Source organism: Panthera leo, chromosome D2, assembly GCF_018350215.1.
Source record: "Panthera leo isolate Ple1 chromosome D2, P.leo_Ple1_pat1.1, whole genome shotgun sequence".
Taxonomy (NCBI): Eukaryota; Metazoa; Chordata; class Mammalia; order Carnivora; family Felidae; genus Panthera; species Panthera leo.
In genome coordinates this window covers 70667514-70683932 of record NC_056689.1, presented here as the reverse complement: position 1 = coordinate 70683932, position 16419 = coordinate 70667514, and the positions used below count along the sequence as shown (strand labels likewise).

The following is a 16419-nucleotide window of genomic DNA, read 5'->3' as shown; positions in this document are numbered from 1 at the left end:
GCGGCCGGGGCTGGGGGAGGCGGGTCACGTGCCCCGCGCTTGGCTCAGGCCTCGCTCTCCTCTCGCCACCACAGCCCAAGGCTGCCACCCCCACCCCTGCCCCAGACTGCACCCCGGTCAACTCTGCCACCGCGCTCAAGAACAGGCCTCTTTCGGTCATGGTCACGGGCAAAGGCACGGTCCTCCAGAAAGCGAAGGTAAGCGGCAGTCACGCCCAGCCTCCTGCGGGGCCACCGTGGACGGCAGAACTGTCACTAAGGCGGGGTCCCTCGTCTGCCTAGGGTAGCACGTCCCCCGCTTTGGGCGCCAGCTCTGAGCCCTCGGCTCTCACGCAGGGGCTGAGGCTTCCTTGTGCCTTTGGCTCCATCTTTGGCCCTGAGCAACCAGAAAGGCGCGGGCACTCGGTCCAAACGTTCTTACCGGTCACAGCCTGAGGACCCTTGATCCTGCAACTGTCCACCCATTGGTTATCCAGTAGATTCCAGGGTGATAGCCTGAGTTCAGAGACAAGCTGTGACGGGCGAGTTTCCAAGTCAGAAAGTCAGTGATTCTTAAAGGCCTTCTGCCACTAAAACTGAAGGGACAGGTGATAGGCTTTGCCTAAAGCCCCCCAGCCAGCTGGTGGCCAAGGGCTTGGTAAGGTGTAAGCAAGGACAGAGTGCCCTTGCTGGGTTTCTCCCTGAGGGCTAAAGTGTTAGCAGTCTCTTCCGCCTACGAAAGAACATGCCCCGAGCTGCCTTTGTTGGTGGCAAACTCAGTTCCTTATTTCTGTCCTGATTACCTGCCAGAGAGATTCGGGGGCACATGCACCGATGACTAACTCCTAAATCCACATGAGCATGTGAGGCTCTGCTCCCTCACTCCCAGCATGCTCCGCTGTGCCACAGTCTCCGAATCTCTTAACGTGTGCCCCAAACTGTGAACAGACAACAATTACCGTCTCCAATGCCTCTAAGCTTCAAAAAAAATACTTCTTACCCTCCGTAGCAACCTCCATATACACAGAACAATGTTAACTAACTCTCTTCTTTGGCGGGGGGCGGGTGGTGGTGCTGGTATTTGCCACCCTAGGAATGGGAGAAGAAAGGAACAAGTTAGGAAACGAGTTTCATCTAAAGACTTTTCCTGCCATCGTGGACCTTGGTGACAATCCTGCTTCATTAAAGTCTTTGTTCAGAAGAAAAAAGGACTATGGTACTACAGGTGGAGAACACTGACTAAGAGGAGGCTCTGTCTTCAGAGCCAAAGGAAATAATATATAACAACAAAAAGAGGGCTTCTCTGGAGACCTAAGTCTACTGAGTGGAAACAATCCATTGTTGTATTCAGGTGTATTCTGTGTTTCTTCTTTGAAGTTTTCATCAACTGCTGTATCAAGCTTTGTAAGTAGCGAAAAGCTTCTGATGGTGAGACTTTGGTGGGAAAGAAATCAAGGTACCAGGACCCTGGTCGTGGGGCTTTGGTGACCGAGAAGACCTGCACTCTGGACTGTCACCTCTCATCCAAGTGTCTTCTCTCCAACATTAGCAAGTCCTACTCAGTCTTCCGTGGTTTTGAACAGCCTCAATACCACCTGTGTAAAGCCATCCATGACATGCTTTTTGAAAAAACAGGAACAGGGGAGAATATTTGGGACCAAGCTGAGGTGAGGTCCCCACTAAGTTCAGGACTTTTTTTTTTTTTTTCCCAGCCTCAAGCAGGCCTGAATCAATTGCTTTTAAATAAAATTTTAAGTGATGCTGTATTATATAGGGGGAAAAAATGTTTAAAATCCTGTAATTTAGAACAGCGCAAAGTGTCTTTTTGAGATTTGAAAGTATCTTTTTGAGATCGGACTTTTTACGTTACCATAGGAGAAAAGATGACCCAGCGTTTACAGATTCCGTCCTGTGGCCAGGCCATTTTTAAGGGAAAAGTTATTTAAGTTCTGCGTAATGTCCAGGCCCCTTCCGTGAAGAAGGCGGTGAATTTTGTTTCGGGGTGACTCTCTCTCCTCTTAAAATTGGCAGTGCTGTTCTTCTGTGTCTTCTCTTCTGATGCGTCTGTTGTTAACAAAGATTGAAACGTTTCATCTGTCATTTCGGCCTCGTTTCGGGGGCGGGGTGGGGGGCGGTGATCAATCAGAGTTCTCTAACACTGGTTCCTGAGAACTAAAATTCTTCTGATTTCTACGGTCTTTCTAATCCCAGGGCATTTATTTTCTTTGTGCTATATACGCTTGGTGCCCTTTACCAAGTGATGAGTTCGATTTTTTTTTTTTTTTTTAATAAAACGTTAATTGTATTTTGGGTTTTTCCTTGTTATTTCACGGAATTATTTGGGGCAGTGCCTGGTGACTTCTGCCTCAAGGGGGCAACGTCTTGGTTATTTACCTACTAGACTTGAAAATACGTCCAGTAAAAACTGGTGGCAGTGTGATCCCAGCGTCAGTAAGGCTGAAAAGGATTTTCGCAGTGTAACTGTGTACAGAACGCAAAGGAAACCTGTGTGATCGGTTACTGCAGATACATGACCGAAAATCAATACGCCCGGAAGTTAAACACACTCCTAAATCATTCTTGGGGCAAAGAAACGGACCGATACTTGGAAGGTTGCCTAAGGAGCGAAAAGTTCCATGCGTGAATGCGCTTATTTCAAAAAGGACAAAATCTGGCTCGTTGAAATCACTAATAAAAAGACAACATAAAAGGCCCTTAAGTTTCAGGACTATGTCTTTTCCGTTTTATAAAGTTTTAGCGTAGTTCTGATACCAAAAATCCAACACAAATCACCAAAGAAAAAACCAAATCTCATTTTGGGGGACAAAAATGAAAAAAACCCTGAATATTGGGAAGTGAAATTCAACAGTGTTTAAAGAATCATGCAGCATGACCGGGTCATGTTTATCCACGGAAGCAACGGTGGTTCAACGATTAAAACTATACTAATGGGCCATTTATGATATGAACAGATTAAATGTGAAAAAGAACATCATCTCAAAGGAAACAGAAGAGCATACCACAAATCTCAATACTCCTAATAAACACTCTTAGTAATCCAGGAATAGCAAGAAGTATTCCTAACCTGATAAAGTAATCCACAAAAATAACACATCATGATGGGAGATTGTTTCGGGTCCAGAAACAGATACCACTACTCTTTAAAACATTATTCTGGACGTCCCTAGACAATGCAAAACAACATGCCAAAGTACTAGCACAAATATCAAAAGGAAGAAATAAGACTGATTATTTACAAGTACCTTTCTAGAAAAGCAAATTAACAACAGGAGTAGAGTGTCTAGCAAGGTGGCTGCAATCAGGATCATTCAGAAAATAAAATTTATGACCTATTTGCACTGTTTTAATTTTTCCAAGGAGAACATTTTTTTTTTTATGTTCTATTTTTAAGAGACAGAGGGTGAGCGGGGGGAGGGGCAGAGAGAGAGGGAGACACAGAATCTGAGGCAGGAGCCAGGCTCTGAGCTGTCAGCACAGAGCCCGATGCAGGGTTCGAACCCACGAACTGCAAGGTCATGACCTGAGCTAAAGTCGGACATTTAACCAACTGAGCCACTAGCTTCAAGTTTTTTTTTATTTAAATTCTAGTTAGTTAGGGATGACTGAGTGGCTCAGGAGGTTAAGTGTCTGACTTCGGCTCACATCATGATCTCACAGCTTGTGAGTTCGAGCCCCACGTCGGGCTCTGTGCTGACAGCTCGGAGCCTGGAGCCTGCTTCAGATTCTGTGTCTTCCTCTCTCTCTGCCCCTCCCCTGCTCACTGTGTGTGTGTGTGTGTGTGTGTGTGTGTCTGTCTCTCAAAATGAATAAACGTTAAATTAAAAAAAAAGTCTAGTTAGTTAAAAAAGGCCAGTTTCTTTTAAAAGAAAGAAAAAGTCTTGGCTGGTTAGGCAATAAGATAGGAATTCTCTCTGCCACTATTGGGATGCTGAGAGGGTTGAACTATTCAATGGTACCTTCCCTAGAAAAGGAAAAAAAAAAAAAAAAAAAGGCTCAAGGTCTGGGATCTAAAAATAGAAGCAGTGTTTTAATGTGTAAGTCTGTGGGTTTTTTTTTTTTTTAAGTCCAAGCAATTCAAATGGGATGTCCAAATATCAGCCCTGACCCAAAGAGCCTACACTGTAAAATGATTAAACTTGCTGTTGAAGACTGTGGGTTCATGTAAGTTCTCAGACATCACCCATCGGCACCTGCCAGGTGGACATCCCTGCTCTGATGTCACCTGCCCAGGCTAAAGTAGTAACAGGAGTGAAAATATCCTTGAACACAAATGACTGTCATGAAGGTGCTTGGTACCCTGGACCTTTCATTTGAAATGTCTAAGGATACCCTCAGGTGGCCTCTTCAAGTACTTTAGGTCAAAGCAGCCTTGAATATTTGCATGTAAAACATTTACATTATTTACATTAAAAAGAAAAAGTATCTGGATATCTGGATGTAGGTCACAGCTCCACAAAGGTTTCTACTGAAAACCCAAAGCGAAAGGACCACAACCAAGGGGAAGGACTGATTCCTAAATACTGCAGGGGTAAGTACCTAGTTTGCCAGAAAACACTCCAACTAAAAAGCCTTTTTGCCACACGGGTCCTGTTGAGTAACCAACATCATATCTTGAGACATTCCTTTAGCGAGAAGCAAAGCCACTTAGATAACATAAGATCGATGCTTAAAAAACGCCAACACCCTCTAGTTTTCTTTATGCTGTATTTGTTTAAGAATTCCAATCCTCTTTGTCCTAAAAAAAAAAAAAAAAGCAAGCAATAAACACCCCCCAAGTAGCCCCCCTACATAATCTCTCGAGGAAGCCCCCCCAAAGGGAATGTAGCCCAGGACCTGGGACATCTTCACCTGGCCCCTCCCCCATAGTCAAACAAGTTGGTTAGTGGTCACATTCCAGTCCCGAGCCTTTTTTAGGTCTTTGCCACGCACAGATCCAGGCACCAGAAGAAGTCACAAATGCCACACAAGCCCCTTGTCGAACCGAAAGCAAACGCACTAGGAAATCTTTGGGAAAAGAGGTGTGAAAAGGTCCACACTTTTTCCATCTCGAAACGCCGTGCCTTCAGTGGTCCAAACACCACTCTAGTCCGCGCCTCCTCCTATTACCGTTCCCAACGACATCCTATTTAGCATCTGGTGAGGGCCAAGGTTGCTTCAAACAGGCCATCAGGAGTCTCCACGCTCCTTTGTTTCTCCTCAGGGGAAAGGCGGCCGACGACACGAGCTCACTGGGGCACAGCCAGGCACAGCAACCAAATACTTACATGTCAAGACTTTTCAACATCAGCATTAGTGGTGGAGTCAGGTGTCGTCGTGTCCCCAAGCAGCACAGTCTGCAGCCGGGACAGCTCTTTGTGGCGGAGGCACGTGGGCGGGAGGGTTCTGCGCGGAGCCGGAGGCAGGATGCTCCACGGATGCCACGGCAGTTTCAGCGCCCGGGGTGCTCAGACCTGGGCAGTTGCTGGGAGGGGTCTCGGCGGGAGCCACGGGCCTTGGGGGCATCTCCTCTCAAGGACCCTGGGAGAGAAATGAACCTTGAGAACAGGAGGAGTGTCTGAGTCATCTTTTCAGCCAAATGGCAGCCTGTGGGGCCCTGCGTGGCTCTCCCTTCCTCCAGAGCCCGAGCCCGAGCCCGAGCCCAAGCCCACGTGCCAGATCAGAGGCCCTGTCAGCGCCCTTCAGGTCCACTCCCCGGCCTCAGACAGCCTTGCTCGGCCGGTGGCCGAAAACCCCAGACTTCCAGGGGCATCTTCTGGTCGCTGGCTCCCCTAACTTGAAATTCAAGAGCAGGAGCCACAGTGGGCCCGTAAGGCTGCCCAACATTACTCTCCGTCGGGTTGAGGCCCCTTCTCTCCTGGACAGTCACCCAGCTCTCCTCACACCACCAGTGCCCCCTCCTGTCCTCACTCTCTGCTGACGGCTGTTCCTCCCATTTCGCCGAGAGGGGAGACACGTTCAAAGAAGAACTCCCCCCAGCCTCCACCCCCCACCCTGTCCCCACCAACCCGCATCTGTGCCTGCGTCCTGTCTCCCAGACACCCCGCCTCCACTGCGCTCCCGGCCCAGGTCCCCCTGGGAGACCTCCCTCCCAGGATATGCTCAGCACCCACACGCTGCATGGTGCACCTGCTCCCTGTCCGTCTCCCCCGCTGGCATGGGAGCTCCGGCAGGACAGGACTGCTTGTTGACTGCCCTATTCCCTGCACCTAGAACCGCGCCCAGGGTGCAGGCGGCCCCGCTCAGCGTCTCGCGCGGGAGCGACAAACGACCGCATGAGCCCTTCTGTTGAGCGAGCGCCCTAGAACCTGCCTTCAGCGGAGTCCCCGGGGCTCAGCAGGTCTGAGGGCCACCCCCAGCTCCCACGTGCAGAGCGAGAGCCCCACTTACGTTTCCCACAGTGGGGGCCCTGCCAGCTGTCCTGGCACTCGCAGCGGTAGCTCCCGTTCTGCAGGATGCAGGTGCCCTCGTGCATGCACGGGCTGGGTTTGCAGAGGTTGACGGGCCGCTTGGCTTCTAGAAGGGAGAACGTGCCCAGCAGGCCCAGCCCAGGTCAGCCCCAAGGCCCTCAACTCCAAGGAAGCCCAGAACAGAGGTGAGGCCCCTGGAGTAGAGCAGCGGCTTGGAGGTTGGCACGTGGTTGGTGCCCCACACGGCTTGGCTAGGTCACAGACCCGGCGTCCACACAGCCTTCCTTCCCTGCTGCATATGGCGACTGACTCTCTCTCTCTCTCTCTCTCTCTCTCAAACATGCTGTGCACATAGCAGTGTTTACCATTATTATCACGGACACACTTTTAAAACAGCAGGAAGGAGGTCACTGGCAAAAGGAGGCCCTGGGGTCAGGCTGGCCTGGCCGTGTTTGTTCCCAGCTCTGTCATTCACTACCTAGGTCGGTGTCAACCCGGGCCCTCAGATTCCTGGGGGCGTCTGCGGGTATCCTAGGGACAGCTTCTGTTCAAACGAGGTACAAAACCTCTCAAGTCGGGAGAGAGGGGTTTTTTTTGTTACTCAAATTCTCTGCACCTTAAATGTCAGATTGGGTCAGCTGCGCCTGGGGCAGGGTTTCACGCGAGCGGGGATTTAGCAGAGAAGCCAGCGCACGGAACGCGCGGGGGCAGCTGGGGGGCGCTGCCATCCTGGCGATGACGCACCCAAGGGCGCAGGCTGAGTGCCCCCAGCCCCACCCCGGAAGCGACAATGAAGGGTGTGGACTCCCCCGCTCACCTCCACATATCCACTCGATGAGCGCGTCCTGGTGGTGCCTCAGGTCTCCGTAGGTTGCCACGTGGAGCAGGGAGTCCCGGGGACCCGCGAGCCTCCGCAGCGCCTCCCTCAGCACGGGCCCCACGCCCACCACCAGGACAGAGACGCCGTTGTTCCTCAGCTTCCGGACGGGGACGGCCGCGTCCTCCGCCCCCAGCCCGCCTGTGAGCACCACCACAGCCTTGGGGACACCAGGCCGGGCGCCCCTCTGGACCGTCATCACCCTGTCATGGATGTGCAGCAAGGCTGTGCCCGCCGAGCCCACCCCGCCCAGGTAGGGGGCCTGGCTCACGGCCCGCAGCACCGCGGCGCGGGTGGCGTGGGTGTCCAGCCCGAAGGCCACGCGGACCTGGCCGCCGTAAACCACCAGGCCGACCTGCGTCACGTCGGGGTTCACGTCAAACCGGAGCGCGCAACTCCTCACGAAACTCTGCATCCGGGCGAAGTTGTCGGGCCCCACGGAGGCCGAGGCATCCAAGGCGAAGACCAGGTCCAGGGACCGCGCCTGGCAGCCTGCGGGGACAAGCAGAGTGAGCCCCGGGCCAGGCCCTGCCCAGCGGAGCCCCCTCCTCGGCACCAGGCCAGAAAGGGGGGCCACCCTGGGTTGGGCCAGCCAGTCGACCCGCTGCAGCCGCCACCCTCCGCCCGCTCCTCGAACATGAGGACACACGAATGCCAGGCTAGACCGCATTCCCAGACTCCCCGGCAGAGAGAGCAGAGACAGATGGCCACACCTGTCTCATGGGACGTGGTCGGAAACGACCGTGCGATCTCCAAACCCCGTCCTCGAGAGGAAGCTGCTTCCCTCCTACTTCCCTTCTCCCCACCTCCTGCTGGCTGAGAGACAAGGACCTCAGGCCCAGAGGTGGCACAAGAGAGCCAAGCCACCGTGCTGGCCGAGGCCACACTCACCGCCTAACTGTGAGAGGAAGAAATGTCTAAATCGGCTGTAAGCCACTGGGCTCCGGGGACCCTCTGGGACAGCAATTCGCCCGCACCCTCATCCATTCCCTTCCTGGGCACCCTCCGTGTGCCATGAACTGGACTCGAGGCGCTGACAGTACCAAGTGGACAAGATGGGCCCACGCCCCGCCTCAAGGGGCTGTCTGTGGGGTGACAGACAGGAGACCCACACAGAATTACAAATTACGTGAGCAGGCTTGGGGGCCCAAACCAGGGTACTGTGAGAGGGACCAGCAGGAGCACAAAAGCAGATCGGGAGAAGTCAGGGCCTCTCTGTGAGGAGTAAGTGTGAGCTGAGGGGTGGGTGGGGTCCTGAGGCAGGGGGAGGCCCCGAGTGGCTGGACCCCCCCACCCCCACCCCGCACCGTGCTGGGGCTGCTGACAGATCTGAGGAACCAGCCACAGGGAGCTCTCAGAAGCCAGGGGAAGGAGTCTGGGTTTTCTGCCGAGTGCGGAGGGGAGCCAGTGGATCGGATTTATCGGTTTTTAAACACCACGCCAGCACAAGGAATATCTGAGAAACTGGCGGCCCGGGGAAGCCTAGGAAGGCATGATGGCCAACTATAACGCAGGGTCCTGGACAGAATCCTTGGAACAAAAAAAGGCCACTAGGTAAAGACTGAGATCTGAACAAAGTATAGACCTTAGTAAATAATAATATATTTGTGGATTCATTAACTATGACAAATGCACCCCGTTTTAACGCCTCGTAAGAGGAAGCATTGTGGAGTCCTGGGACCTCACCTGGCGGCGGCCGGCTGCACAGCTTCCCCTGCAGCTCACGGGTTTGGCGGAACAGGTCATGTGGGCCGGTGTAGACCAGGACGCGCTCTGGGCTGCCTGTGATCTCCTCCAGCTCTGCCCGCACGGCCTCGGTGCCCACTCCCAGCAGGAGCAGCTCTCGGGCCCTCGCACGACGCGCTGGGCCGGCCACGTCATCCTGGGAGGGTGACTCGGTGAGCAGGACCACCACTCTGCGGGGACGGTCCTGGCCCGTCCTGGCGGCGCTCCCGAAGCCGCGCTCAGCCGCCTGCCGCAAGGCGCCGCCCGTTAGGGTGGCGCCCCCGCCGAAGGGGATGCCATCCAGGCTCCTGAGCAGGTCCGGCACGTCCTGGTACTCGCCCACGGGCACGGCCACCATCAGCTCCCCGCTGTAGCGGGCCACACCCACGCGGGCCCGGGAGTCCTCGCCCAGTGAGGCCTGCACAAACCGCTTCACGAAGGCCTTGGCCCGCAGGAAGCCGTCCAGGGTGGTGCCCGCTGAGCTGGCCAGCAGGAAGAGGACGTCGATTCTGCATTCCGGGCTCAGCTTCGGGGCTGCCGGGATCACAGCAGCCGTCAGTCACGCTATGGCCACCTGGAGCATGGAGGTCGCTGTCCCACCCGAGATGCCCAGCCACTACACCAGGCAGGAGACACCTCCCTCCCAGGAGGGAGACGGGGCAGAGAAGCAGGCGACACGGGCTGGGGCGCGTGGCCCAGAGTTACACCGGCCCGCACACGGCTCTCCCTCCTGGCTCTCACTACGGGTCTCCGTCTGGCCCCTTTTTAAAACTTAAACTGTAACTTAGAACTTTCTTCCATTATGGTTAGTGCTTCTTGTGTCCCTGTGAGAAATCTTTGTCTACCTCAAATCAGGAAGATATGCCACGTTTTCTTCCAGAAACTTCACCGCTTTGTCTTTTACGTTTAGATCTACGATCCATCCGGAACTGATTTCTGTGTCTCTTAGAAGGTAGGGGGTCAAGATTGTGTTCTTCCATAGAGATCTCCAGTTGACCCAACACTACGTTTTTTAAGTTATTATTTTTTACAAGAAATAAAATATATATATAATACATATATTATATAACGTTATATATTATATAATTATATATTATATAATTATAATTATATAATATATATTATATAATTATAATTATATAATATAATATATATTATATATTATAATATATAATATATAATATATAATATATAATATATAATATATAATATATATGATATAATATACATTATATAATATATAATATATATTATATAACAATATATAATATACATTATATAATATATAATATATCATATATATTATATAATATATAATAAATATATTATTAATATAATTAATATATAATTATATAAATATATAATATATAATAATGATTAATATTTTAATAATATATTATATATAATAAATATATATTATCAATATATTATAATATATAATATATATTTTTATATATAATAAATATATATATATATTTTTACAGTTTTTGTTTAATAAGCTCCTACTGTGTGTCAAGCCTTGTTACAAGGCACTTTCCATCTACCTCATTTAAAATGCCCAGCAACCCTGCAGGGTAAAGCCTACTATAATTTTCATCTCATACCAGGGGTTAGGCCCTTTGCTCCTGTTCCTATGAGAGGGGAGAAGAGACTGCCCAGAACCAGGACTGAGAGTCGGACTGGCGTCAGCCTGCACCTGAACTCAGCAATGCTCAAAGAGCAAGCAGTGGCCGTTCTAAAGATAATACGCCAGGAGCCGCTGTCCTACCCAGGGTATCACCACCTGAGTTATTTATTCGTGGAGCACTCAGAGGCTGTATCACACGAAACAACAGATCGGCGGTGTGCCTGCAAAGTAGGTGGCTCTACAACTCGAGGGCCAGTTTCTACCTAGTAGCTAGCGGGGTGGGAGGTTGGTAGGGGGAGCCCAGGTTCCACGGCTCCCCAGCGGTCAGTCTCAGAAGTCCCGTGCATACGTACCGCAGTTAGCCTCCCCTCCGAAGGCTGGTGGGCAGAGGCAGCGGTACCTGTCCAGTCCTTCCGGAACACACGTGCCTCCATTCTGGCAGGGCTGCGAGTCACAGGCGCCTATCGGAGAGAGAGGCCCATTAAGAGCCTAGCACGTCAGCTCAGAGGCTTGAAGGGGTTTGGCCAGAGGTGTGAATCCGGCAGACCACCCTGCACCCCACCAGGGCCCAGCTCCCTTCTTCCCTTGGGACCACTAGGAAACTAGCCACGAAGTCTGTGGCAAAGAGGGGACAGAAAGCGAGTGAGGCACGTAAAGCAGGGGCCGGGTGGCCGATGTCAAGGGCACTCAGTGATGGGCTCCCTAAGGCCCTGTGTGAATTACAGGCTCAACGGACCCTGGACTGTTAGGGACTGAATTGTCTTCCTCCAAATTCATATGTGCAAGTCCCAGCCCTCAGGTCCTTAGGATGTGACTGTATCTGGAAAGGGCCTTTAAAGAGGAAATTAAGGCCAAATGAGGTCATAGGGTGGGCCCTAATCCAGTCTGGCGCGTACAAGGAGGAAGAGACACCAGCCTCGCGCAGAGGGAGGCCACGTGAGGACAATGAGGAGACAGCCATCTGCAAACGGAGCAGAGAGACCCCAGAAGAAACAGAACCTGCCGCCCCCTTCATCTTGGACCCCCAGTCTCCAGAACCACGAGCAAGTGCATTTCTGTTGCTTCAGGCATCCGGTCTGTGATATTCGTTCATGGCAGCCTTAGCCGACTGCACAACATGGCTTCACAGCCCCCGCCTGCCGAGGAGACCTGGAAGAGCTCCCGGGGGCTGCAGTGATTAACTGGTGTTGGGTCGGAGCTCGGTGAGGATGGAAATCTCAGTAGCATCATGGCAGCCACGCGGGTGTCCGTTAAGACTCAGGCGGCACCGTGGCGTGCCATTTCCTGAAGTTCTACGTGGCTGTTCTTAACGGCCTCTCCGGGCTGCCACTGCAAGATGGTGAGCCTTTGGTGCCTGGGGCCCATGAAGGTGGCCTCCTCCACCTGCATGGGCGCCTTAATTAGCCCCTCCACAGAGTTATCGTGACGATCACGCAAACTAATGTCTTGGCACAAAGCCTGGCGTGAAGCCAACACTCCATAACATGTTAACACAGCATTGGCTTTGGGAGGTGAGGTCCAAATTAGGGGCAGTGTCTCTTCCAAAGGGGCTACTTTATACAGGAAACCACAGCCCGTGACAAAATGGGGCCCGCTCTGAAGTGTCCTACCTATGGTCAATATCTGAGCTCCTTTCAATTCCCTTATCAATTACTGTAAAATGCAGATGATACCACATGACCTCCCTCCCAGAGTTAGAACAGACAAGATCTTTATGAATTCACGTGTCATGATATGCAAAGGACTTACTAAGCAGCTGAGTGTGGTTACCACAGGAATTGGTGATTTCTGTCCTTTCTACATAAAAATGTAGAAAATGTGGTGGTCACATCACTATAATTAAAGCGTATGCTTATTGGAGGTAGAATTTTTGAGGCTAACTCCGGGCACCCAGGCCTGCTATTCTGCCAGCCTGTGTATCATGGAAACAACTGGGGGCGCATGAACATGGGGCCTTTAATGGAGCAGCTACTATGTGCCAGGTACTGTGTTAAGCACCACGCGTGCATGATCTCGCTTCACGGACACTGCCCGATGAGGTAGGTTTTGTCAAGGTCCCCTCATTTCAGATGGGGAGACTGAAGCTCAATGACTAGAGGTCACGTGCAGTTCAGATAGCTGGAAAGGGGTAGAGCTGGGACTCAAACCCGGGTCACTCTCTTTCCAAAGCTTTAGACTCATACTTCAATTTCCTTTTTTTTTTTGGGGGGGGGGCGTGCAGAAAGACAGCGAGCACGTGCGTGTGCGCGAGCATGCATGAGCAGGGGACAGGCAAAGAGAGAGGGGGACAGAGAATCCCAAGCAGGACTCGACGCGAGACGTGATCTCAAGAACCATGAGATCGTGACCTGAGCCGAAATCAAGACTGAGCTTAACCAACTGAGCCACCCAGGCACCCCTCAAACCTTAATGTCTGAGGGAAAAACCACCCTACTTTCAGTTTCTTCTGTGTTTCACAAGGACGCAACTTGGGAACTTTAAAACAGGATGTCAAGGGGATCGCCAAACTCGGGGCAGAAAGTGCAGCTGGCTCTGCTTCCAGGAGACAGGCTCCTTGCCTCAGTCGGGAGTAGCAAACCCATAAATGACTGATGCCAACACATGAGTGCAATTTCTATGCTCCCGGGTCAGTGAGGTGCGCTAGACCCCCGGAGAAGGAGCAGGAAGGCCCACTGGGGAGCCAGGCTGAACGATGCCTAATGGTATTAGTGAGTCCGCCCGTTTGCTTTGGGGCCTTGTGGCTGACGAAGCACTTCCGTGGGCATTTATCTACCGAATCTTCACTAGGAACCCGTTTATGATACCCCCTGTCATACAGAGCAGGGAGACGGGGATTCCAGACGTGGGACAACCTGTTTTATAGAGGAGGAAACTGAGGCTTAAGTGTCCAGCCTGGAGTTTGGTGCTGGACGTGAGCTTCCCTTTCTGCAAAGCCGGTGCTCAAGGCACGCCCTTCTCTGCCTCTTGTCCTGCAAGGGGCACGGGTTAAGGAAGGTAACTCCAAAGTCTTCATCCTTAGTGAAAAAACGCCACTGAGCAAAGGGGGAATGAGTCCAGCATGAGCATTCGCCTCCACCTCTGCAATGCCGGTCGCCCTGCCTGGGAGCTGGTTCCAACCCCACCCTCTGCCCCAGGCGTGCAAACACATCTTTAGACGCCAGCCTAGTCCCAGGGCCCAGAAAGAGCTAGAAAACCCAAGACACAGACTGTACCTGGGCAGGCTGTCCTGTAGCAGGTGGCAGGGTGGGTTAGGACCACTCTCTTCCAGCTGTCACCCAAGGGAACAAATGGCAGAGAGCAAAAGTTTAACACGAAAGCAGAAACCTGGAAGGCAATTTGAACCGCTAAAAGCCGGTATGAGATTCCAATGCAGATACGGGTCAAGAAAGACGTCTTTCTGTCTTGATTCTACCCCAACTTTTATCTGTATGTGGATAGGATAGGGAAAGTTCCAAGCTACCCGGAAACAGTTTTTAAAAAATGTAAGTTGGCGATCATGTCAGAATTCGGAAATAGCTGTGCTCAGAACTCTGAACTATCGGCAGAGCTTTCTATTACGGGTTACTTTCTGGGGCCGGCACAATGCAGCGCTGGAGGGGAGGGCGAGGAAACAGTGGGAGTTGGGCAACTGGATTCTGGCCGTGTGATTCCCCCAGGCCTCCCACCACAGGGGCAGGCTAATTGGGCTCACCTCTAGGGCAGAGCCTTCCCTGGAGCAAAACACCCACTTGGGATTAAAGCCAAGTCAATTACCAACTCAAGGAGTTGCTGAAATCAAAAGTCTGCCAAGCTGCCAGCTCATTAAAGAGAAATCTTCTCCCTGTCCACATGTACTCCTAGTGACTTCCTGAGACCACAAATCCTAGCCCAGAAAGTTCTGCGGACTCCTCCCAGCCTGAACTGGGAATCCCACGTCGTTGGAGCAGAGACTGGCCACAGGGCTTTGCCTGGATCTGCACATCGCTCACGGCTCCTTCCTGAGCTCCCTCGGGCCTGGACTCTATGCAAGGCCTTTCCTGCCCACTCTGCCAACGCTGCCCCAACCACCACCTCCCCACGCCCACCCGTCCTTTCGTTCCTTTTCTCTGTAGCACTAATCACTACCTATCAGTTTATTTTATGCATTCGTTTTATTTACTATTGCCTCCTGCCACTGGAGTATCAGCTCGTGAGGGCAGACTGGTTTCTGAGACACTCACGCTGATTCCCCAGGACCTGGGACAGTGCTAGGCACAGAGGAGGCCCTCAGGGTTTCTTGAATCGGGGAATTGGCGAAGAGCTTACTACACAGGCAGACAATTCTAAAAGCCTCCAGGATTAGTGCACTCCACAGATCAACTCGTTGCCGACTCTCCACAACCCTATGGGGTGGGTATTATCATCATCCCCCTTTCACATGTAGGAAAAGGGAGGGGGAGGTTCCGAGCTCACCAGTGGTCACTTGGGAATTAGCAGCTCAGCAGCCTGACTCCAGGATCTGAGCACAAAGCCACGGGGTGTCCTCTACCCACCAGCTTCTCCTGGGGCTCCCAGCTCTGAATGCCTCTGTGTGGCATCACCGGGTTCCCGTTTCTTTCAAGACTGATCCAGCAGCCCCTTCTCCATGACATCCCAGGGAGGACAGGCCCCGTCCTGGCACCTGAGACACCTGACGGTGGTCACTGTCCAATGCCTCCTCTGGACCACGAGCTACCTGGAGGTGGCGGCCATGCCTCTGTCCGCACTGCACCCCGCTCGGTTCAGAGTGAGCTCTCAGAACGAGTCCAGTGGGGAAACAAAGAACTGCCTTCTTTCACTCGAAAGCTCGGGTTCTGAAGAGGGCCTCTAGTGGCCTCTGCCAAGGCATGAGGCCCTCTTTTCTCTGACCCACGTGCAGGCCACGGCCCTTCCCTGCCAAGACGGTCTTTGGACTCGCCCCCAGCCCAGCGTGATGGCTCACGGCTTCGCAGCCGGTCCATTTCATTGCTGGGTGTCTTCTGAGCTCATCACTGAGGGGCAGGCCAAGGCCAAAGATGCAGCTGGTTCCAATATGACCCCTGGCTTTCCAGAGAAGGCAAGAGGACAGGATCACCAGCTGCCGACCAGATGCTGTACCGCAGGTAGTCTAGTCTAGGAATCTTCGAGAGAATGGCTGACCTCCAGGCAGCAGGTATTCTAGAACGCCTGAGCTCCAGTTCTGACGAACACTGCATCATCCCCCACGGCCTCCACAACTGGAATTTATCTAAGACCTTAAGCCTCCCGCCCCACTCGGCCCCATAAGGACAGAGACTGGTATTCAGAGGAATCAAATTACCAGACCGCCATCCGAAGTCCAGACCACTGCCCTAGAGGACTGGCTTTGGCTCCCTTATTAGCCTTCCAGAATGGCTGTGGCCCTGTCACCCTCACTCACCGTGCGCGACTGGGCCGTGGGTCGACAAGATTCTGACGCTGTGTAGCTGTGACCTTTCCTGTGACCCCACAGCTCTGTCCCTGTCTCCCTCCCAGGTCCCCTCTGGTCCCTGTCACGCCCCGTGGCCAAGGCCCTTCCAAACAGCTGTTCTCCCCGGAGCACGTGCGCGCCCAGCTGTGGGGGTCTCCGTCTCTACCCAGGCAGGCCCTCGGGCGCTGACCCCAGACCACGTGGACAAACCTGGAGAAGGGACAGAGTGCCACCAGCACGGCATCGGTCCCCCGCGATCCTCTCCAGCACAGGGCACTGCCCACAAGCTCCCTGACCGTCTCCAGCGTCTTGCGCTCACAGGGATGAGGCTGGACCTGGCAGTCTGTGTCCACAGGGCA

The 16419-nt window shown here is 52.6% G+C and overlaps 2 protein-coding genes across 6 annotated transcripts in view; one reads left to right on the top strand and one right to left on the bottom strand.

Moving 5' to 3' along the window:
- The window catches only part of AFAP1L2 (actin filament associated protein 1 like 2), a 98072-nt gene extending 95149 nt beyond the window's left edge, over positions 1–2923 (top strand). For all 3 annotated transcript variants that reach the window (XM_042908039.1, XM_042908040.1, XM_042908038.1), the window contains exons 18-19: positions 75–197; positions 1072–2923. In XM_042908039.1, the coding sequence (XP_042763973.1) occupies positions 75–197; positions 1072–1098 (150 nt within the window). In that variant the 3' untranslated portion in view covers positions 1099–2923. The remainder of the gene's footprint in view (positions 1–74; positions 198–1071) is intronic.
- The window catches only part of VWA2 (von Willebrand factor A domain containing 2), a 55482-nt gene continuing 39276 nt past the window's right edge, over positions 214–16419 (bottom strand). For 2 of the 3 annotated variants that reach the window (XM_042908041.1, XM_042908042.1), the window contains 7 exons: positions 16271–16403; positions 13848–13903; positions 10989–11096; positions 8970–9542; positions 7224–7775; positions 6387–6512; positions 4717–5516 (listed from right to left, as the gene is read on the bottom strand). In XM_042908041.1, coding sequence (XP_042763975.1) covers positions 5428–5516; positions 6387–6512; positions 7224–7775; positions 8970–9542; positions 10989–11096; positions 13848–13903; positions 16271–16403 — 1637 coding nt within the window. In that variant the 3' untranslated portion in view covers positions 4717–5427. Of the gene's footprint in view, positions 1068–4716; positions 5517–6386; positions 6513–7223; positions 7776–8969; positions 9543–10988; positions 11097–13847; positions 13904–16270; positions 16404–16419 lie in introns of those variants that run through there. The other variant, XR_006194397.1, reaches the window with a different exon arrangement.